This window comes from Onychomys torridus, chromosome 16, assembly GCF_903995425.1.
Source record: "Onychomys torridus chromosome 16, mOncTor1.1, whole genome shotgun sequence".
Lineage (NCBI taxonomy): Eukaryota > Metazoa > Chordata > Mammalia > Rodentia > Cricetidae > Onychomys > Onychomys torridus.
This window is the reverse complement of record NC_050458.1, coordinates 64,005,615-64,030,159: the sequence shown is the minus strand read 5'-3', so window position 1 is coordinate 64,030,159 and position 24,545 is coordinate 64,005,615. Positions and strand designations below refer to the sequence as shown.

The 24,545-nt window shown below is 46.6% G+C and overlaps 1 protein-coding gene across 1 annotated transcript in view; it reads right to left on the bottom strand.

Moving 5' to 3' along the window:
- Positions 1-7,257: 7,257 nt before the first annotated feature.
- The window catches only part of Spats2 (spermatogenesis associated serine rich 2), a 66,653-nt gene continuing 49,365 nt past the window's right edge, over positions 7,258-24,545 (bottom strand). Inside the window, exons 9-13 of the mRNA XM_036208947.1 lie at positions 20,584-20,642; positions 15,207-15,316; positions 12,341-12,443; positions 10,072-10,286; positions 7,258-8,434 (exon numbers count right to left, since the gene is read on the bottom strand). Coding sequence (XP_036064840.1) covers positions 8,126-8,434; positions 10,072-10,286; positions 12,341-12,443; positions 15,207-15,316; positions 20,584-20,642 — 796 coding nt within the window. The 3' untranslated portion in view covers positions 7,258-8,125. The remainder of the gene's footprint in view (positions 8,435-10,071; positions 10,287-12,340; positions 12,444-15,206; positions 15,317-20,583; positions 20,643-24,545) is intronic.

Below are 24,545 nucleotides of genomic sequence, written 5' to 3'. Positions count from 1 at the left end.
GCGTGTTGTAGATGTGCTTCGGAACGAGAAAAATGTCACGAGAAAGGGAACTGGCGACCAGGCGTGGGGCAGGTCCGGTAGTCGGAGCTTTGGACCCTTTGAGGAGCAGAGTACTCCGAAAGTAGGCGCTTCTGAACCGGGCTTCCAGCAGTCAAGCTTCCCCCACCCCGCCCCGACTCAGCTTGACCCCTGAAAAGTGCAGGCAGGTGCCGAGGAGCCCCGAGGGTGGGGGGCCCCCAGGAGTGAAGTCCAGACGCCTGGGGCGAGACCCGGGAGCGCAGAGGGCGCACTGGACAGGAGAACCTCAAGCCCTCCCTCTCGCCCCTCGCATTCTCCCAAGTCTCTGTCGCCGGTTCCCAGGCTGCACGGGGGTCGGAGACTGCTCGAGGTCGGACCCTAGCGAAAACTTCCCGCCGCTGTGTGTGTGCTCGCCTTGCCCCCCACCCCACCCCCTTCAGTCGCAGAGCTCGGTTGTCCCGGGAGTCCGCACCTCCAGCGAGGGGGCGGAGAGCAGGGGCGGACGGCCGTCTCCTGTCCCCGCGCGCCGCGACCGTCCCGGTGGCCTCCCCTGCCAGCGCCGCTCCTCCTCCCTCCTACGATTTGCCAGTGAGCGCGGCTGCCGCCCGCGCCCAGAGGAGCCACCGGGGCCGAAACTGCAATTTGCTCTCCAATGGGTGAAGCCAGAGCTCTGCACTGCTCCCCTAGAGCAGACACACCCACTGTCACCAGCGTTGGAAAGAGGAGTGTACCCTGTTCCAACGACCCGTCAGCAGCCAGCAAAGGCTAAGCTCAAGGCACCTGTATTTAAATGAGCAGGCGCTTTGGGAAGAAAGGGAGGAAACGGTCCCCTCCCCCAGCCCGCTGCACCCTGGAATCCGGCTCCCAGGAGCGGGGGCGAGCCTAAAAAAGTCCGTAGATCATGTCCCCCACTCCTGATGGGCCCAGGGCTAAAGAATAACCAGGGGCTAGTCAGCATTCTGCTAACCATTTTTAGAGGGACATTTTTTAGCTCACTTTAATCCATGGCGAGGCTGTTGATGAATGCACCCCCTATCTGGGGAACTAGGCTAGCCAGCTTTAAGTACAGCTCTGCCGCTTGCCGACCGCCAGATTTTCTAAAGGCAGCTTCACTAACATTTTGTGGTTCAGTTCTCCTTCTATCTGTGAAATGGGAACGACAATAACTACCTCTGGAGTTCTGAGGGAGAAATAAATAAGGAGACAGGTATAAAAGACCCAGGACAGTGTGACGCTGCTTCATGCAAATGTTTATTGTCTGATGTTGAGTCTCAGAGGAACCCTGAACAGTCACTTCCCAAAGGGAGAAGTGAGAGCAAGGAAGGAAGGGAGGGAGGGGGGAGGGAGGGAGGGAGGGAGGGAGGGAGGAAGAAAGAAAGGAAGGAAGGAAGGAAGGAAGGAAGGAAGGAAGGAAGGAAGGAAGGAAGGAAGAAGGACAAGGCCAGGGTTCCATCCCTGACGATCTCTCCCAACCCCAAGTCCAGATCCTGTCTCCAGAGTCGCTGAGGCTGTGTGTACACACAGCACTGGTAATCAGGGGTGGTCAGGGCCAAGTCATTCCTGTGAGGTCAAAAGCTGTTCAGACTCTCAGGCTTCCCGGCTGGCTTGGGGCAGTCAGTGAAGCCAGAGACACTGGATTAGAATGAGCAAGGTAGATGGGATGGGAATTATAGAGGGTCCCATTTCCTGAGGCAAACACTGCTAAGTCCGTTACTTGGATTCTCCTAATTAATCCTAATGCTTAGAAGCAGTTTGTTTGCGGCTGCCAGTGTGCAGATGAAAACACTGAAGCCATGGGGTTACCGACCTTGTCTAAGACGCACCCGCCTACATTAGCACCATGCCTGGGTCACTATTTTGGTAAGCCTGGTCCCATTTCCAGGAGATACGTACCGGATATTACAACCACTTTTTTTGTTTGTTCTGTTTTGTTTTTCGAGATAGGGTTTCTCTGTGCAACAGCCCTGGCTGTCCTGGAACTCACTCTGTAGACCAGGCTGGCCTTGATCTCCCTGCCTCTGCTGGGATTATAGGTGTTATAGGTGCTGACCACTCTTATCCCAGAATGAAACTGCAGTCTAGTGTGCCTTTCATTCCTTCAAACCCTCAACATATCTATGTACATATAGGGGCGGGGGTGGGGTCTTGCCCTGGCCTTTCTGTGTAGAGGATGCACTGGGACAGGGCGTATGCTCTTCTTTCCACCTCTACTGGCCTCTCCGATGGGCTCGGGTCTGGCATTTATTTGTTTATACAGGTTTCCTCTGCTCTTAGTGATTAATTCCCTACCCCCTCCTTCCACCATCCCTAAGCCACACTCACTGACACACGAAGGGGACCTGTGGTTAGGAGCCAGTGGGGAGGAGTTTGCGGTGTTGAAAATGGAAGCGCATCAGGTCACAACACTGGTTTCCTCACTGAGCTCATCCCCCTTCTCTCCCCAACCCTGGACTCATTCTGGGCTCTGCTTGGAAGGTTTGGGGAGGGGACCTAGGCTGAGGGGGAGCCCTGCTCAGAGACAGCTCAAAACCTTTGTCAACAAGAAGAAACTCAGGAGGCTGCATTTTGGAGCGGCCGTGGGAGGCCCGTGGGAGTATTATCTACAAAAAGGAACAAGGAGAGAGAGAGCAGAGAGGAGCAGAGCAAGGGAAAAACTGTTCAAGACACAAAAGATGGAGAAAGCCCTCCTCCCAGTCCCAGGGCGCAGGCGGAGCCAGACACTGTGCAGGGGGTGGGAACAGGTGGCTGTCGAGGAACAGGGCCCCAGGACTCCTCCTGTCTTCCCGGTCCTTTCAGGAGGTCCCCCAACCTGAGACCGATGGATCCTGGCTCCTGGCCAACGCATCCAGGCACTGTTCCAGCTCTGAGGTTATGCAGTGGGAAGGTCTGGGTTCAAGCTCGCACTGTGCCATGAACCAGCAGGACCTGGGGTGGGATGGGGGGGGGGTGTCCTTGTAAGATGATACTTATAAGGAGTGTTTTAAGGTAGGGGGGTAACTAAATTGGTAGAGTGCCTGCTTTGTATGCATGAAGCCCTGCATTCCATCCCCAGTACCTGCATTCCATCCCCAGCACCACACATACTGGCTATGGCGGCACATGCCTATAATCCCAGCACTTGTGGAGGCAGGAGGATCATAAGTTCAAGATTACCCTCCCATACATAGACTAACCTGGGCTACATGAGACCCTGTCTCTACAAAGGAAGTCTAGTTATATAGATCCTTTGCACGTGCTGCTGAGACCATGGACATGAACTCAGGCTAAGGCCTGGTAGAACAATTCTCATTCACCAGACACTGGAAGTCCTCGAGACCACAGGATCTTGCTTTTAGAGTGAGCCTTCCTTCTCCTAGATGGAGGATCCAGCTAGAGTACAGTAAGTTGTCAACAAGGAACCCTAGAAGGCCCATGATTTAGAGAAACTAATATAGATCACAGGCTACTATGTAGAGCCAGATCAGAGTCAAGATTTGGCAGGTGGACAGTGGTCTGTCTGCTCCTGTGCCATGGTTCCAGAGTGTCTTTCAGTAAACAGCCTATGGGAACGGGGTTGGGGGAATGAGTTTGTTTTGATGGGTAGTCTGCTGGTGACCTTTAGAGTACCCCAGGAAGACAGCTCTTGACTGCAGCTCCCCAGGGGAAACCCTCATTTCCCAAACTCTGTGTTCTGGAAGCAACAGCCGCAAGGTCTGTTTAAAACCTGGTTAGAGAGAAAGCCTAAGCCGAAGAGACATAGAAGGAGGCCTGACGTTTGCTTGAGGAGTCAGGAGTGGGTGGCATTTGTTCCTGCTGTTTTGACGGCAGTGAAGGGGCGGGTGGGCAGAGCTGGTGTGCTGACAATGGTGGGTGAGTTTCCCCATCCAGAATCATCTTCAGATAGGCTTTCCTCATTATCATAAAATTCCCTCGTCACCCGTGTGGAAATAACATTCCTTGGGGAGTTCTGACCTGAGAGTCATCCTACAGGCTGCAGTGACTATTCCCTGAGCTCAGCTCTGCATACAACCTGTCCCTGTCCCACCCACACAACCCTGAAGCTGGGCAGAGGCAAATGGAGGGCAGAGCCTATACCCATCTGGAAGGATGTTCTCTCTAGGAGACAATGGACAGCAATGTTCCTGATTTCCTCCTTTTGAAAGGGAAGAGACAGGGAAGCCCCCTTTCCCAGGCTTCTTCGTAGAGTGGGGGAGATAGAAGCTGAGGATCACTAAGTGGGCATTCAGCTCATCACAAGCCAGCTGAGACACCCAGGGTGCTGTTCGGCAGCACCCTGGCTCAGTGTGCCTAAAGTACTCACAACTCTGTCCACATCACAACTCCAGGACAGGTTTGGAGGTATTTTATTACAGTGTCTGAAGAGCAGCTACCAAATTATGAAAAGGTAAAAAACCAAGTCCAGGGTCTCTCTACTTGACCCTACTGGTTGCCAGGCAGGGTTTTGCTGGTTGGGGGAAAAGGTGAAGCCATTTTCTTTGCCTTTAGAACTCAGTGGGGTCCCTAGGACACAGCCAGTGTGCCCAAGTGGCTTCATCAGAACCTTGATATTCCACAGCTCACTCTTCCAGCTACTGACATCATTTGCTCCCTGAATTTAACTGGAAACAGTGGCCTCCCAACAGGGTCCGCTTTAGACACTGGTTCCTTTCAGGAAGCATGCTGCCACACAGACACAGTCCTAAGAGGCCGCCTTTTGCAAACCAGACCAATCAAGCCCTCACTTTTGGTAGGCCAGGCAAGTTTTCACAAATCACTGCTCTACCAACCTTTCCCAAGAATTCACAGGTTAGCTGGCAGGTTGATGACCATGCATCTCAGATATGCTAGGTCACATCCAAGCTCAAAATGGTTTACACTGCCCCCCTTCTATATTTACAAGACTGTGTCCTCACCAGAGAACATCCAGAGGTCTAGTTCTAGTCTGAGAGATGGCTGAGGTTAAGAGTACCAACTGCTCTTCAAGAGGTCTTGAGTTCAATTCCCAGCACCCACATGGTGGGTCACAACCATCTGTAATAAGATCTGGCAACCTCTCCTGTGTACATAATAAATAACAAAAAATGTTTTAAAAAATTTAAAAAAAAAAAGGCTTTTGGTCAGTGTATTAGAATCAACACCTGAGGTTCACCCCTGACCTCACACACAACACATGCATACACATACATACACACCAGTTTTCTAGACTATGTAAGAAACTCATCAATGATCTCTTCTCGGATTAGGATAAGGTGGAAGTGGACTTTTTCCCCTTTTTATCATATATCCTTTTGGTTTGCTGCTCGGGTCTGAACCCAGGGCCTTGCTTGTGACAGGCCAGCATTCTTCCACTGAGCTATACTCCTTATCACTTAGCACTGACTGCACCCCCCAGAAGTCCTTTGAGGAAGGGTCTTAGTCCTCAACCAGTCCTAGCTGGCCTGGAACTATGTGAACCAGGCTGGCTTTGAATCCCAGTGCGAAGATTATAAGCATTCACCACTGTGTCCAATACCACATATGTATATGTATGTATGTATGTATGTATGTATGTATGTATGTATGTATGTATGTGCACATACACACTGTGTGTGTGGAATATGCAGGTGCACGTGCAGAGGTAGAAGGATGATGCCAGAAGTTATTTCTATCACTTCACACCTTCTTTTTCAAATTAGATTTATACATTTTATGTGTTTTTCCTGCATGTATGTATGTGTACATGTGGAACTGGAGTTACAGATAGTTGTCAAACATGTGAGTTCTGGGACTTGAATCCGAGTCCTCTGAGCAAAAAGTGCTCTTAACTGTTAAGCCAACTCTCTAGCCCCTTGTTTTTTAAGATTATATTTTTTGTGTGTGTGTGTGTGTGTGTGTGTGTGTGTGTGTGCGCGCGCGCTAGAGTGACAGGCGGTTGTGAACCACCCAACATGGGTCCTGGGAATCCAACCCAGGTCCTCTGAAGAACAGCAATCCCTCCCACTCTGTGTTGTTGAGACGGTCCCTCACTGAACCTGGCCTGCTGACTGGCTGGAATCCCTGGGACCCATCTGTCATTGCTCCCCAGCTCTGGGATTCCAGGCATGCACTGCAGTGTCTGGCTGGGGATCTGAACTCAGGTCCACATGCTTGCAGAACGATCAATCACTTTACCAAGGCCTGCCAGGGCAACTTAGGAAACTGTCCAAGATTTCAAAGGGAGTTGCAGGTACATATTTCAGTGGTCAACACTTGCCTACATGTGAGGCCTTGGGTTTAATTAACCCCTAAGTTAAAAAATAAACCAAACGGGGAGATGGCTGGAGAGAGCACTGACTGCTCTTCCAGAGGTCCTGAGTTCAATTCCCAGCAACCACATGGTGGCTCCCAACCATCTGTAATGAGATCCAGTGACCTTTTCTAGCATGCAGGCATACATGCGGGTATAACACTGTATACCTAGTAAATAAATCTTAAAAAAAAAAAAAAAAAAGGTAAAATTTCAATGTGACTAAAAAGCAGAAGCCCAAATAGACAATAAGATCTCTTCTATGAAAAAGAAGACAAAAATCAGGGAGGGATTCTCTCTCAGTCCTTTAGGGTTATTTCAGTCCCTGGGTTCCTGTAGTATAAAGCAGATCCTCGGGAAAGGAGGGCTTTCTCCTGAGCCTGGGAGGGGCAAGTGGCCAGTCCTTAGAAAATGACGTCTACGGGACCGGGACCCGGGACCAGGACTGCTACTTCCGACCACAAGTCAGTCTCATCCTCAGTACCCCTCTCCTTTCTTCCCCTTCCCCTCCTCCCCGCCACCCTGAACTCCGGCAGCTCAGACCCACTGAGGGCCAGGGAGGCCCTGAGGCGGCAGACCCCGGGCTTGGGGGAACACGGGCCACAGACGCGGGGTGAGGTAGTGGACGATCTGGCACCAGCGCCACCTGCTCCTCGCAGGAGCTCAATCACAGTCACTCACTGCTCCTGTCAAGGGGTGGGGCTGGCGAGGGGTGCCACTATAACCTTCAGCTGCCTGGCGAGCAGCTGGCAGCTGTGGGGTCTCTGCCCTCAGGCATCACTCCCTCGCCAAGGAGCTTTTCCTACAAGGAACAGCTGCACTTGCTCATCCTGGCCTCCAGTTTAATCTGGTTCTAAAGCCAGGCAACACGGGACAACTGACTTGGGAACCAGATCGTCATTCAAGGCCAGAACAAACTGTCCGAGTGACTTCTACCCGAGGCTCGAAGAGAAAGATACTGAAGTCACTTGCTGCTGTGAAACACAGAACACTGATGAGGTTGCTTGTATTTATTCTCCTATAAAGACGGCCGCACTGACTGTGCTGAGTAACCCTCAGATTAACATTAATTATGTGACTAGAGACTGTTCCTACCCGGATTCAAGGAAGGGGAAACAACAAAAATCTCCAAACACTCAAACAAAGAAGAAACATTTTTTTTTCCTTTTAAAAACTTAAAATGCTACTTTCCCATAGACTTCCTTAGACTGGGCTGCAGCCCGAGGTAAGAGGAAACAAGGCTTTGGGCATGTTGAAGACAGTGCAGGTTAAGGTACAGTACCAAGCACAGGACTGAAACCGGTTTGCATCAGATCTCAGGCACATTCCAAACAGAGGCAGGTTCTCAAGCATTCCCTAGTGTTCTCCCCTCTTCACGAATTCACGTTTATTTCCCTTTTCTGGCTGATTCAGTATTGTATAAAGTCCCCTCCTCGCTGCCCCTGTTCAAGTGACATCGCGTGGGAGCCTGGCACACCTGTGGCATCTGCTTCGCATGGAGAGGTGGCAGACTAGTGCTGGCATCCTCCTGAGACAGCCTCTGGGGTGGGCGTGCGGAGGAGGAAGGCTCTTCAGGCAGCTGGAAGACAGGTGCACTGGAGGAAGGCTGCTTACCCCTGGGAAACTGACTACTGTTAACAGTCCTGGGTCCTGGTGAAGTGGACAAATGAGGCAGTCCACATCCCTAGGAAAGACCAGGAAAAACAGCTCTCCCTCCAAAAACAGAGAAGAAACCACAACTAGTTAGGATGGCCCAAAGTGATACGTATAGACTTCTTTTGTTATTATATCTAAGTATACATTCCTAAGTCCAGTTACTAGATTGAACTGAATGGGACAGAGAGAGGCCAACTGGAATGTCCCTCAGGAGTTCACAGCTTCAGCCTGAGAGGTCCTCGGTTTGCGCTGTGGGAGCCCCTTTCTGAACGAAGGCTTGGGTGGGCTAGGCACCGTGCTGGCTCCAACTCCATTGGTCCCTGTGGAGTAAGCCTGGCTCCATTCAGAGTTTCCTGGGGCCTGAGGTGGAGTACTCTGATACCGGGACCCCGATGAATACCACGAGCTATTTCTGTAACGACCCACACTGTCATGGCGCCCTTGGTTTGTGGGGTCAGTGGTCTTTTGGCTTTGTGGTTTGTAGCCTTGTCCTCCTCGCCTGTTGCCTGGAAATACCTGCAGATAAAAAATACAATGTTCATGGAGCTCTTTCATCATGATATCTGATTTGTTCCAGTTGAAATCCTACCTGCCAATCCAACTTATTTACTCTACCATAATTAATCCCCTTGCCTCTCCTGCCTACACCTTCCCTATTGAGGAGTCCTGCCTCTTTAAATGCACACAGGAAGGAAGTGAACACGGAAGTCACAGGCTCTGATTCAGACAGGTGTCTGACCACCCAGATCCCAAGCCACCTATAGAGACATGAGCATGTGTGTGGTGGTTTGAATGTAACTGTCCCCATAGGCTCACAGGGAGTGGCACTATTAGGAGGTGTGGCTTTGTTGGAGGAAGTGTGTCACTGTGGAGGCGGGCTTTGAGGTCTCAGATATGCTCAAGCCACACCCAGTGCCTCAAACTACTTCCTGCTGCCAATGTGGCGAGATGTAGGACTCTCAGCTCCTTCTCCAGCACCACGTCTGTCTGCACACCACCATTTCTACCATGATAATGGACGAAACCTCTGAAATTGTGAGACACCCAAATTAAATGTTTTTCCATTATAAGAGTTGCCATGAGGCTCACAACCATATATAATAGGATCTGATGCCTCCTGACAGCAAGCAAAGCGCTCATACATAAAATATAAATAAATTTAAAAAAAAAAGTTTTTCACAGCAATAGAAACCCTAACTAAGACAGAAGTTGGTCCCAGGGACTGGGTATTTCTGTGGCAGACCTGACCATGCTTTTGTTTGAAGGACTATGGATCTGGGACCGGGGATTAGAAAAGCAGTCAAATGCTGTACATGCTCAACAGGCCGTCCTAGCAGGAGCATGGAGGATGTGAACTGTGGGGACTGGCTCAAGACCTTCCAGAGGGGAAGAATTTTAGTATGTTACCTAGGGAGCATTCTTAGGATATTTTGGTGAGGAAGGTGGTTGCTTTTTGCCCTTGTCTGAAGAGTCTGGTTTTGGATTAATTCCGTTGCCAGAGGAAGCCCTAAGGCACACCTGGCTAACAGGTGTGCGCAGATGGCTGTCTGCTTCACTGTGTATTACAAGCTGCAGATCACACACGCAGCTGTGACAGTTAGCACACCTTTCACACTACAATCCAGGAAGCCTACAGGACTGGTTGTTTTAATGCTCCAACTCCAGTGTTCTATCAGTTGTGCAGAACTGTTGGTAGACTGCTCCTGTTCTGCTTTCCAACCAAGGGAACCAGACTCTGGATCACTCTCCTGCTTTCTAGAGTCTGCTCCCTCCCAGGCTCATTTCTTCTTCCCCCGACCCCTCACACTGGGTTTCTTGAGTCTTGCAGCTTTCAGATGCATGGTGGGGAACTTGACACTTGAACTGCTTGTCTACCTGGAGGTGGGTGCACAACTCCCAGTGTGCCCAATTGCCAGACAGTACAACCCACAACAAACTGCCAACAAATCAAAGTCAGCTGTCTGAGGCAACAGGACTTCTCAACTGGCTGATGGTTTGGATACCATCTCAAATGCTTTCTTGGGATCTAATGGAGACCAGATGGAACGAGACTAGAGAGGAAGGCACTCAACGAGCTATCAGCACTTAAACACAACAACTTAAACACAACACATGGGTGTCACCTGACAGGTTCAGTATGAGAGACACATTACCTCCCGATGAGCCTGGCAGGGCCTGTCACTGGAGTTTGTCACGGCTGCTGAAGTCTCTCCTGGGGCACAGTTTCTCTTGTTAGCACCTATAAGGCTGGGAACAGAGGCACACGGCGAAGAGGAAGCAGCAGAACCATCACCCGGGCCACTCAAGGACATGGACACCACTGAGCTGCATCGAGATCTGCTTGAATAGCTGTTCTTTGGATGGGACACTGAAACAGAGACATGAGGACTATGTTGTGGTCACATGATGCATTTCACAGTGAGCAGTTTCAGGAAGAGAACTATTTGCCGGCTGGCGCATTGGCTCAGTGGGTAAAAGCACTTGCTGCACAAACTTAACCAGCAGTTTGAAGCCCAGAACCCACATCAAGAAGAGAGAGATTCTACTTCACAGTTCTGACTTTCACTTGTGTGTTGTGACATGTCACACCTTCCCACTAATAACAAACATTTAAAAATGGTCCACATGGCCAGGTGGTGGTGGCGCAACACTCGGGAGGCAGAGGCAGGCAGATCTCTGTGAGTTCAAGGTCAGCCTGGTCTATAGAGTGAATTCCAGGACAGCCAGGGCTATACAGAGAAACTCTGTCTCAAAAAAGGAAAAACAAAAACAAAAACAAAAAACCAAACACAGTCCATGTAACGGCCGTAAGGAAAACCTATAAAATGGCTAACAAGAAGGAAAGGACATCTCCTCCTCCCAACCCAGGGCTCTGTGAAGAATTTTGAGATGAGAGGGCGATCTCAGATCAAACAACATCACCCTCCACTAATGCTTCTCAGCATCCTCTGAGCTCCTGGCTGTACTGCCAGCAGAGTAAATCCTGGGGACCACAGGCTAGGCCCTATGTCCCACAGGACAGATTTTACAAAGAAAAAGATGTAAACAAGCAAATCTCTGCTAAAGCCTTTTTTAAAAAAATGAATGATGTAAGGGAAAGATGACCAAGGTTAGTTAATTATAGACAGAACCCGTCTTTACAACAAACACCTCAACAAATTTCTTTCTGCAAAATAACCCCAAATTCAATATTCCAATATAACTGAAAATATTATTATTTCCAGTTCAGAGTCCTCAGATATCATAACTTGAAGCATTCCCCTGATGTCTTCTTGGCTCTAAGCCTGGGTTATGACGGGTTAACAATCAGTATTCTCTTTTTTTGTTTTGTAGTGCTAGGGAGAAAACCCAGGCTAGGCAAGTGTTCCCTGCCCTCACCCCCAGTCTCAACACTGATTTCATCTGAGAGGAAGAAGGGGGGAGTAAGTTCAGAGCCTGATCTCTTATTAATGTAGGCCTACATACTCTCTTTGAGGCACTGTATCCCCTCCCACTTAAAAACTGTTTTTGTGTGTATGTTTAGCTTGAATGTATGTATGTGATCCATATGCATGCCTGGTGCCCATGAAGGTCAAAAGAAAACACTGAATCCCTTGGAACAGGAGTGAAGGATGGTTGTGTACTACCTTGTGGGTACCAGGAACTGAATGAACTCTGGTCCTTTGTAAGAGCAGTAAGTGATCTTAACCACTGAGTCAGAGAGATTTATTTGTATTTATGTTTGTGTATATGTGTTTGTGTGTGTACAAGTGCCCACAGAGGCCAGAAGAGGGATCACTGGGGCTAGAGTTATGAATGGCTATGAGGCATCCGATGTGGGTTGTGGGAACTGAACTCGGGTCCTCTGGAAGAGCAGCAGTCCTTTCAACCCATGAACTATCTTTGCAGCCCCAGCTCTTCCCCACTTCTAATGCTGTCACTTAAGGGCTATTATGTGCCTAGCAGGGCAGGAATTATCATCTGTTTGAAAAAGAGTAAAGTGCTGTCCAGAATATCAGTGCTGAAGCAAAGATTTAACTTGGTCTGACTCCTGAGATCCCTGCTCTTGACACTATCATACGCCTCTCAACTCAGTAGAGATAATGAGAAAGCCCTTTGCTGGGTGTTGGAGAACAGGTCTATATTCCCAGCACCTGAAAGTTAGAGGCAAGAGATGGGAGTCTAAGGCCAGCCTTGGAGACGCAACAAGTTTGTGGCCAGTGTGGACTCCAAAAAACCCAAAGTATTTTATACTTCAGGACTGTCAAATACCAGTCTTCAGAGTTCAAAGTCCCTGCAGCCCCAACTCCTAAGTGTCCCAGTGACTTCCGGACAAAGAGACAAGCAGCACTCGGAGCTCACCGAGGGAGCCTACAGCATACTTGCCCACCATCAGGACAGTCTCCTTAGCATGCTAGTGTCCACAGTCTCTCACCCTCTCACCTTGTCCAAATGAATCGATACTCTGTTTCAGCGTCTCCACATCGCAGGTGAACCGGGCTACCCTTCCAAGATCTTCATCATATTTCCGCTCACTAACGAAGTGCTGGAGAAAGACAGAAAAGCTTCCAGGTAAGAGACACTGTACTCAGAACCTAAAACACATACAAGTGAATAGTGTTACCTTTAATTGTCTCATTTTTACTGCTTTAAAATTTGCTGCTGGGCGGTGGTGGCGCACGCCTTTAATCCCAGCACTCGGGAGGCAGAGGCAGGTGGATCTCTGTGAGTTCGAGGACAGCTTGGTCTACAAAGCAAGTTCCAGGAAAGGCACAAAGCTACACAGAGAAACCCTGTCTCAAAAAACAAAACAACAACAACAAAAACTTGCTAAATGACCATTATATTTCCAGTGCTGAGTAATCAGACAAATTTATTCATTTTTAAGAGCCCTAAGAAAAGCCTGATAGTTTTATGAAATGTTATTAATGGCCAACACCCAGTGGTATAACCCCAAGGAATGGTAAGGAAGGAGAAAAAAAAAGAATTTATAGCAAAGGATCATCTTCCTCCTGGGCTAGTCTCCACACAATTCCATTCTGCATGGAAGCGGAGGCAGCCAGAGGGACCATAAGCTCCAACACTGATCCTGTTTAGTAGATGGTTTGCTGTCCTTTGGCAGGACTCACTGAGAACAGACACTTGGTCTCCGGACCAAACAAGATTCAGAGTCTCTGAAATAGGAGCCATTTCTTGAGATGGAAAACCACTCATGTGGAAGAGCAACTCTGGAAAGGAGACATTTATACTGCAAGTGCTTTAATCCTTTCAAAGGCAGACTGAGCTGAGAAGTAACCAGCCCCCTGGGTCAAAAGCTGACTACACTATGGAAACTATGGGATGAGAAACCTGTCAGGAATGAAGCACTTCTGAGGATCTATTAAACCATGTCTAGGTGGCCAGGATCACCCCCACACACTGCAGATAAGTAGACAAGAAAGGAAAGTTAGGAACTCAGAGACCATTTGCAACTGAGCTCCTCCTCAGACCTCCTAACTGGGGTTAGTCTACTCCCACTTCAAATGCATCAGAATTCTTGGAATGCATCCAGAAATACCAATAGGGAAAAAAGAGAGAAAAATTACCCTGAGACTTGACATCTAAAAATTCTGAGTACACTGCAGCTTAGGAAAGCATGCAGACCTCCTGTAATGGTGCTTTCAGATACAGAGGATCTCTCTGGTATTAATTCTGAAACAAATTCTAGGGTTTGTTGAGCCAGAGCCGTAACAGAGATGACAGAAGTACAATGATCTGGAACTGAGACATTTAAATTTCACAGCACCCACCCCAGTACGTTAACAACGTGGAGAGAAGCAGATCCTTAGTCAGCCTGCACAAGTATTTCTAGAAACCTTTCAGCCTCGTGGGAAGAAGAACAGATGAAGCCAATGGGAGCCAGAATTCTCATCTAATTACAAAGGGATTTCTGGTTTCTCCCAGACAGCTGAATGAGACTGACTGGCATCATCATAAGGGAAATGTTCTATAAAATTCTGTAATGTGCTATTAGTTAACAGGAAATAGTAATTTTAAACCTTTATTTTGGCTTTTACCCCAATGATTTCTCAGGGGAAGTGAGGGACAAGAGATACTCAACAGGTTTGTATGAGCACTGTAAAAATGATGTCTGGAAGGCTCAGGATTACCTCACACCTGTGTCTGGGCCTTCTTTGGGCCCTTGTAAGCCTCATAGGAAGCATTCCTCTCAAATATGTTAATAAGGTTCATATGTTCATAAGAGCAGAGGTGAAAGCTTAGGAATAAAAAAGGTCCTCTGCCACTCCTTGCTTAAAGAGTTTTCTGTTTATAAACAATGATTTAGAACACACTGTCCATGGGTACCTACAAATAATCCAGCTTCTCTTAGGGTCACACACTTAGTCTTACAAATAATTTTTTTTTTTAGTTTGGTGGGGGTTTTTTGTTATTGTTTTTGTTTTTGAGACAAGGTTTCTTTGTGTAGCTTTGGAGCCTTTCCTGGAACTCACTCTCTGTAGCCCATGCTGGCTTCAAACTCACAGAGATCCGCCTGCCTCTGTCTCCCAAGTGTTGGGATTAAAAGTGAGCACCGCCACCGCCTGGCTGAAATACATTTTTAAAAATTATTTATTTTCACTTTATGTGCAATAAATTTTTGCTTGCCTATAGGCATGTGCACTGCATGTGTGCCTGTTGCCCAGGGAGGCCAGAAGAGAGCATTGGCGCCCCTGGAACTGGAGTTACAGACAATTGTGAACCACCATGTGAGTGCTGGGAATTGATCCGGGTTCTCTGGGAAAGCAATCAGTGTTCAGGATTATAGTAGTTATCCTAAAAGTTCGATAAGATGTGAAGCAGGCTGCTGAAGTATGAGAATCAGACATGGGGTGGGAAGAACAGGACTGAGGAGAACACAAAGACTCAAGTAAGCCTACTTCTGAAGGCTAAGCAACAGAAGGCGGCAGCTCGGGTTTTACGGAAAACGGAAATGAAAGGCAAGGTCCATCTGAGATTCAGCGGTAGGTCCAAGGACGTCAGGACTTCCCACCTAGACCGCTGAGAGTGGGCAGAACCATTGAAAGAACAAGTCTGGAAAGGGCCACACTCGGAAGGGAAGCTCACGGTTGAGCGTGTTCTGTGCAGGTATGACTTCTGGAGAGCTGCTGGTCCAGAGAGTCAGTGAAAGGCAGAGGGGAGAAGGGAGTCTCACCTTGATTTCTTTCTTTTTTTTTTTTTTTTTTTGTGGAGCTGAGGATTGAACCCAGGGCCTTGAGCGTGCTAGGCAAGCACTCTACCACTGAGCTAAATCCCCAAGCCCGAGTCTCACCTTGATATCAGCCCTGAGTTCCACCAACTGCTCCTCTGACATGCGGACGGCCACATCTGTCATCTTCTTCAGAACCTCGGCTTTCTTCTGCCGGCCGAGCAGGATCTCCACTGTGGAGGAACAAGGAGCAAGACGCTTATGTATGCTGTGTTAAATGAGATACAGAAGGAAAGCGTCCGCCCGGAGTGTGCACTGAGACAGCCAGCCAAGGGCCTACCTGCCCACTCGTATAGAAAACAGAAATACCAAAGAGCTAGTTTCCACCTTAGGGGTCCCCGAAGGCAGTTAAAAGACAAACATTTATGAATAACAAAGATTTATAAAATCACTTGCCATTTCTCTCTCCTCTTCCTACCCTAATTTTTTTTTTTCTGAAAAGCATATAAATTAAGACAGAAACACAGACCTAACATTTGACACAGACTCCATCTCCAGCAACAGGCACGGCTCAGAGAGCACTGACAGCTTCTTGTGCATGCTCCAATTCTGCCCATGTACGTACAGCAGACCTCTCTCTCTAAGTGGAGTCTACAGAACACACCACCTTCTCTTCATCTCAGCACTGCTAGTCTGCAGTTCATGTCTCACTCGGTCACCTACTCTACAGATACACCCCAATTATTCAGCACATCTACTAACGACAGTCCTTCCGCTTTCAAAGCACCTGTTCCTATGGCTATGGTAAATAAAGAACAACACAAACAAACAAACAAGACTCCTCGCATAGACAGAGGGCAAAGAAACCCTTAGGAAGCAGAGCTAGGGGCTGACAGATGAGTAACTCAAGAAACATCACCACCAGGCTGGGACTGCTACTCCTCTCTAGCAAAGCTGTTTTGTGATAGCATTTCATTCTGTAGCACAAGCCTGTCTGGAACTCACTATGTAGACCAAAGGCGGCATGGTAATCCTTTGCCTCAGCCTTCCAAGTACAAAATTCTACACGTAAGCCATTACGCCCAGCTCTGTCCTGCAAGATTTGACTTTTTTTTTTTTTTTTGAGCTGAGGATTGAACCCAGGGCCCTGCGCTTGCTAGGCAAGCGCTCTACCACTGAGCTAAATCCCCAACCCAATTTGACCTTTTTTTAAAAAAAATGTATTTTTATTTTATGTGACTTGGTGTTTTCCCTTATGTGTATGTGAGCATGTTGGGTTCCTTGGAACTGGAGTTTACAGACAGTTGGGAACTGCCATTATGGGAGCTGGAAATTGAACTCAGGTCCTCTGGAAGAGCAGCCAGTGCTCTTAACCACTGAGCTGTCTCTCCAGCCCCTGATCATTGTTTTTCTAAGAGAGAATTTTTAGGGTGATTACCCTCTTCTTTTCCTATCAAGGTAACATAGACGAAGGGACATTTCCCTTGTTTTAGTTAAGGACCCAAGCCACGCCACGCTGTATCAGGGCCTGATGAGAGCTTCAGTTACTCAGAGGACGTGGCCTTCAGACAATGGGACTAACCATTAGGCTTTGGAGGCTTTGCCATGGAGAAAAAACTGGGGATATTTATTCCATTTATTTAATAATTTGTAGCTTTTCACTTTATAAACATAAACACATGAGTGTTTTGCCTGCATGTATGTCTGTGCACTACGTTCATGCTCTCAGAGACCTGGAGAGCCATTGCATTCCTTGGAACTGGAATTAACAGACAGTTGTGAGCCACATGTGGGTGCTGGGAATTAGAGCCAGGTCCTTTGCAAGAGTAGCCAGTGCTCTTAACTGCTGAGCTGTCTCTCAGTGTTTATTTTAAAATAAAGAGGGTCACTGGGCAGCTGAAGCAGAGAACTGTGGTAAAGTCTGTTAGTCAAGTAAACATACATGCCCCTTCTCCTTTTCTTCCTCTCAAAAGTGCACTGTTAAGCCAGGTATGCTGACTCATGCCTGTAATCTGAACATCTGGGCAACCGAGGAAGGATTGAGACTTCACGGCTAGCCTAGGCCACACACTGAGTTGCAGGCTGGCCTAGTAAGACAGCAAGACTCTGTCTTAAGAAGTCAAACCAAATTAAACCAAACCAAAATAAAAATGTTGAATACCAATGTTTTTAGGTAAAAACCAGTTCTGGCTTTGCTCCAGATGTGGTGGTTGTGTGCTATAGTTCAGCGTTCAGCCACAGGTAGGAGCAGAGTCCCCAGGGTGGGGCATGCCAGGCTCCAGTTTAAAGCATTTTAGTGTAAAGAATCATGTCATGTTTACCCCTCCCTTCCTGAATCCTTATGAGTTATCTTCTGAATAGAGCACACTGTAAGGATGGCTAAATGAAAGGACAGAGGAGCCTGGGTCCCCAGCGTCATGGGGGAGAAGCCCTGCTAACGGTGATTAATTATCTCTGGCCTTCTCACTTGATAGGAGAAGAGTAAATACGTTTACTTAGGTCAGTACTGCATGCAGTCACTCCATACCTACCGACACCATACACTGAGACGGCTCAGCCAATGAAGCGCTTGCCTTGTAAGCATGAAGACCTGGGTTAAACCCTGAGACCTAAGAAAGCCAGGCGCAATGCCCATGCACATGGAAGCCAGATGAGAGCCTTGGGCATCGTTCCAGACACCAACCACTTTTTCCCTTTTCTTTCTTCTTGATTCTTTTCCAGACAGGGTTTCTCTGTGTAGCCCTGGCTATCCTGAACTCATCAATCCGCCTGCCTCTGCTGGTCCAAGTGCTGGGACTAAAGGTGTGTGTCACCACTGATAGGCCAACCACTTTTTCCCTCAAGGTCTTTCATTGGCCTAGAAGTCAATGAGTAGGTGACATGGGCTGCCAGCGAGTGATAGGGTGTCATAGCATGTGCCACTACACCAGTTTGTAATGTGGTTCTGGAGCCTGAACTCAAGTCCCTGTGCTTGCTAATGACTGAGCTATCTCCCCAGCCAACACTTCCTCTCACTCATTCTTTCTGTCTGCATTTGTTTGTATGCATACTAGTGCTTGCCCATGTGTACGCCTGTGGAAAACATGTGTGCCTAGTGCCTATGGAGCTCATATTCCCCCTGGAACTGGAGTTACAGTCAGCTGTGAGCCATCATGTGGGTGCTGGGAATGAACTCTGGTTTTTATCAAGATCAAGTGCTCTTAAGCGCTGAGCCAGCTCTCCAGCCCAACACTGAGTTTCTTACAGCTACAAAAGATCTATTGGTCTAACTCCCAAGATAAAACTCACCTGTCATTCACATCAACCTCAGTTCTCAGCCTCCAGCATTCTGGGATTTTTAATGCAAAATTATAGATTTCAAGATGGAGAAAATATATTTAGTAAGGATTTAAATTTTTTTATTTTAGTTTTATTTGTGGGAGTGTTTTGCGTGCATATATGCCTGTGCACCATGAACAAGCAGTGCCTGAAGAGGTCAGAAGGGGGCCTGGAACTGAAGTTACTGGGAGAACAAGGTGCATGTCAGTGCTAGGAATTGAACCCGGGTCCTCTGGAAGAGCAACCAGTGCTCTTAGCCTTGAGCTCTCTCTCCAGTCCCTCAGTAAACACTTCCATACACACCATATGGCTCGGAAAACCAAATTAGGGCTGAAAAAATGGCTCAGTGGTTAAGAGCACTGGCTGGCTGCAGAGGACCCAGGTTGAGTCCCAGCACCCACATCGTGGCTCACATCTCTGTAACTCTAGTTCCAGAGATCTCAGGCCCTCTTCTGGCCTCCCTGGGCACAAGGCACACATGTGATGATATATATATATCTTATTTATAGGCGGTTCTTAGCTACCATGTGGGGCCTGAGAATCGAGCGCAGGTCTCCCACAAGAGCAGCCGGTGTTCTTAACTGCTGACCCATTGCTCCAGCCCCTGAATAAGGACTGTGTTGTGTCTCTCACTAGTTTAGTTTATCTGAACCTTTATCTTGTGAAAAATTCAAAGGACAAGAACAGGCTGTAGCTGTGAAATTCAGAGACCTCAAGACACACTACTTCATGCACATGCAATCTTATTTCTGAGAGAGAGGAGACAGAAGCCCTCCTCCATTCTCAACATTCCCCTTAAAATGGACCCAACTACATTCTGCTCACTATTTTCAGGGTGTCTCTTTCTTCCTATGGCTGTGGTCACGGGCACAAATAACCTAATACAGTATCCCTATTCTTACTAGTTTGAGGTTAGGTTAAAAGAAACAACCTTCCTCAGTAAGTATGGCATTCAATGCATGAAGATCAACCCACTACTGGCCCAGTGAAATGGCTCAAAGTACCCGCCATGCAAAACTGACAACCTGAGGCCAATCCCTAAATCTCTTGGTGGAAAAAAGAACCAATTCATGACCTCCACACCTGCACTCAAAACTACAGCCAGGTTTCCAGTCTTCCGTGAAAAGCCACACAAATGGCCCGAGTTAGACTTCATTCCTCCAGAGTCGATTTCAATAAGCATCATGGCATCTTGAATTCTCACTCATTGCCCCTCCCCTACTCACTGATTACAGACACTGAATAAGGATTATCCTAAAATGGAAAGATAAAAGAAATTCCACCCAAACCCAGAACAAACATGGCATGTACTCACTTATAAGTGGATACTAGATACAAAGCAAAGAACAATCAGACCGCAACCCACAGAACCTGGGAGGCTACATGTTTTGGTTTTACTCAATCACTGGGCAAGCCTCAGTGAAACATTTCACTATTAGGATAAGAATTTGTACTGTATCAAGCTGATAATAGAAAAATAAATAAATAAATAAAAATGGGGGGGGGGGGAGGAGATGCTAGGTCCAGTAAAGTTAAGAATAAAGAAAAAAGAAATTCCATGACAGCAAATGGCAAGAGCAGACTCTCAGTTGTAGAAGGTGTGGTGATGTCCTCCCAGTATCCTAATGTTTCAGCTTTATAAAAAAAGAAAAAAACAACAAAAACCAAAACAACCCAGCAGAACCATCCAGTCACTGGAAAGAAAAGGGAGACAAAAGGAAGCCCAGGCACCCGCAGGTGCTTTATTTCCTAAAGTGGATGCTACGGCACGTCACGCTGCCATGGCGGCAGTACCATGACACCGTGTTTTGTAGATTAAATTCTACACTGAGAAAGCTAAAGATTTGGGAAAAAATGTAAAAGACTCTTACCAAGAATTAATATGTCAGCACAGTATAACTGCTCAAGACCGACTAATTAAATTTATAAACTCACTTTTTGTTTTACTGGTAGTATTTAATACATGAACTATAACTGTAAATATTCATTCTAAACTCTGACAGAGAGGCAGCAAACCTACTGTTTGTATTGATAATAGTTTTTTCAAGTTACTCTGTAGCCCAGGCTGTCCTCAAACTCACAGAGATCCACCTGTCTCTGCCTTCCAAGTGCTGGGATTAAAGGCATGTGCCACCACGGCCCTGGCTCAGTAACAGCTTTAATTAAATGTCAATCATCTTACTTGCTTCAGCTTTTACTTTGTCCATTTCAGCAAGCAAAGCCACTTCTCGATCCATTAAACTAGGGAAAAATGATAAAGGAAAACAGGTTAGACGAGAAACTCAAATACCAAAATAGCACATAATTAATAATGGGGAAAGACTAGCACATTTGTTCACTAAAAGCATACTGCTAAGAAACAATGTATGGACCACATGAAAGTCTAACCTTGTATTCACAACAAAGAATATTTAAAGATTCTCAAGAAAATAAATGGATCCCACTCCACTTGTTCCATGTAACAGAGCGAGCAAGGCATTAGAAATCCAGGTTAGATCCAGCAGATGGCAGTATGAAGTCATAAAAATTCTTAGTTATGCTAATTCAAGTACTTATGGAAATTATTTCCATAACTTTTATATGTTGGTTTATCTTTTAAAAATGTATGGTCTCACTGTGTATCCTTAACTGGTCTGGAACTCTATGTAGACCAGGCTGGAACTCTATATAGACCAGGCTGGTCTCAGCCTCTCAAATACTGGGATTAAGGTGTGCACTGAGCTTGGTTTATACAATTTGAAAATTCTGCTTCTAAGTTTACCAGGCACTGTCTTTCTGTAAGGGCCATAGAAAGTTGTTCAAGATTAGGATCCATATATTCAACATGTGAACACTGTACTGTTGCTTCCAGTTCAATGGCACTATAATCCTTAGCATACAGAATAGTCCAAGATGATTTCTGATACAAAACTTAGTGATAATCAGAAAAGATGGAATTAAAGTTTCTCATAGATTTTTCCCTTCCTCCATGTTGGGGATCAGACCAAGGGCCTTGTGTAAGTGGTCCAGCACTCTATTTCTGACTTCTTTTTTTTTTTTCCTTTTCTTGTAGAGCTAAGGGGGAAACACAGGGCCTTGTGTGTGCTAGGCTAACATACTCCCAGATCTTGTTTTTGTAAGACAGTCTTGATGTCATTTAGGCTGACCTTGAACTCATTATTCTTTGGTTTCAGCATCCCAAGTGCTGAGATTACAGGTGTGGCTACTAATCTTCAATTTAGGTATTCATAGTTATTTATTTACGTGTGTGTGTGTGTGTGTGTGTGTGTGTGTGTGTGTGTGTGTGTGTGTGTGGCATTCACTCTGCTCTGCCGCCGCGTGGGTCCTAGCTAGAACTCGGGCTGTCAGGTGTGGTGCCTTCACTATCTGAGCCACTCCATCACCTTGAGATCTCTCCTTCTCAGTAAGGTTTGGCACCTGGGCAGTGGTGGCACACGCCTTTAGTCTCAGCACTCTGGAGGCAGAAGCAGGAGGACCGCTGAGTTCAAGGACTGCCTGGCCTATAGAATGAGTTCCAGGATAGCTAGAGAGCTACACAGAGAAACCCTGTCTTAAAAAACCAACCAAACAAAAAAGCGTATGGCTCTAACGTTAACAGGAATTCTACTCTTCTTTCTGATGTAAAGGCAATTATACACACACACACACACACACACACACACACACACACACAACCATTCAATTTATCTCACTATGTAATTATGTTATCACAAAGTAGTTAATACCGAGACTACACTTGTGAGAAAGACACTAATGTACACAGCAGGGTTGTTCCTCAAGGAACAAATCCTTCACAGAAAAGTGCCAGAGAATGCCAGTCTGATGATTATGCACACCAATAAATACACTTGCAACTAAACACATTTTAGAGGCAAATTAATTCAACAACACCAGACTGAAGAGAAAAAACATCGATCCTGAGGTGGCCATACTCTGCTGTGAAACACTTCCCGCCTTGGCAGTGTGCTTGAGAACCCCAGAAGCCTTTGGAAAAGGCAAAAGCCATAACCGGGAGAGAAAACCGCCAGGCCTCCAGCTCCATGCTGCCACCACCCTGTTACCAGTTCATCTTAGGACACTCTGTGCCTACTGGATAACAAAGTCTTTGTCTTTGAAAAAGCTTAGAAAATATTCATTAAAGATTTCAGAAAATGAGCGTTTCACATCTCATGGTCTTCACTATGAAAACGAAGAGTTGTGCAGGATGTTTCCAGCAAATCCAGTTCTATAGTGACACTACCAACCTTTCCTGTGGAAATATGAAGGAGTAAACTGTGATGACATCTTTCCACTGGAACAAGGAATGCTACTCACTGGTTTCTTGACTGACTCACTGGTAAGCACAAGAAAATTTCATAGTACATTGACCAGCAATTCAGTATTATGAAAATCTCTCTTACATTCTAAGAGACTTGAACTTTCCTGGACTTTACCACAGCCAGGTTAATAATACATCTCTAGGTCACTTAAGAGTTTAAACTCCAGAGAGCCTGCTGTGTACCCAGTCTGTTTGTTTTTTAACCTGCCTTTATTTAGGAGAACAATGTAACACCCAACCTTACTAGACTTGGGCTTCCCAGCAGTCAGCTTTACAACCTACGTTAATGCATCACTGTAATCTTAAACGATTAATTCTTTCACGCACCTGACCTGGAGTAATGCATGTGTATCATTTGCTGAGAGCAGCAAATGCAGAGGTTGAAAGCAATCTTATGAAATAGATATCCACTATAAATGTTGAACATATTCATGGATAATGTTGAACACATTTGGCTACTGTTTGATTACACACAATGACATTTGTAATACCATCTGGGTGAGCTGGTGTCAATGACTTAATCCCTTGTAAAACTCTTAAAAAAAGATTTCTATAAAGTATCCTTTACTTCTTCTGCATGGGATGCTTTCTGTACTGTTCAACAGAAGAGAGCAAAGCCCTTTTAGGGATAGACTCACACACACATACATCTCTTTTTATATACTTTATAATAAAAGTATGAATGTTTTGCCTTGTATACATGTCTGTTTGTCACATGTATACCTGATGACTGCGGAGGTATGACGACATCAGATCCTGGAACAGGAGTTACAGGCAGAAGTGAGCAACTATGAGGGGGCTGGAAATCAAACCTGGGTCCCCTGAAGGAACCCTGGATTCATCTCTCCAGCCCCCTTAGGCTCACTCTTGGTTAAGTGACACCAAGGGCAAGTGCTTTTTTTTTTTTCCTTAATGAAACACTAATACGATATTAACCACTAATGTGTTTAATCCATGCAACTGACAACATTAAAAAGTTCTTTTACAGCCTGGCGGTGGTGGCACACGCCTTTAATCCCAGCACTTGGGAGGCAGTGACAGGCGGATCTCTGTGAGTTCGAGGCCAACCTGGTCTACAGAGCTAGTCCAGGACAGGCACCAAAACTACACAGAGAAATCCTGTCTCGAAAAGAAAAACAAAAACAAAAAACTTTTACATTTCCTATCAAAAACTTAGTAAAGGCTTGTCATCCAAGTCTGAGGACCTGTATTCACCCCACAGAATCCAGGAACAAGTGCTGGTAACACACACTTCTAACTCCAGGCTGGGGAGACAAACACTAGTAGATAGATGCCTGGGGCATGTTGGTCAGACAATCTAGCTTAATTAGTGAGTTCTATGCCAGTGAGAGACCCTTCCTCAGAAAAAGCTGGATAAAGCTGGGTATGGTGGCACATACCTTTAATCCTAGTACTCTGGAGGCAGAGGCAAGCAGACTTCTATGAGCTCAAGGCCAGCATGGTCTACACAGCAAGTACGAGGCTAGCCAAGGCTACATATTGAGACCATGTCTCAAAAACAAAACAACCCTCCCCCAATCAAAAACACACACACATACATTCATTCATCATACATACAAAAGAAGGTGGATGGGAGCTGGAGTGATGACTCAGAGAACAAGAGCACTGGTTGCTTTTGCAGAAGAACCCACATGATGGTTCATAACTATTCCAGGAGATCCAATGCCCTCTTCTGATCTCCACAGGCACCAGACCTACATGCAGCAAAATATTCATACACATAAAATAAATCTAACATTTTTTAAAAAGATGGACGGGATTCCTGAGGATGAATCTTGAGGTTGCTTCCTGGCTTCCACATGTAT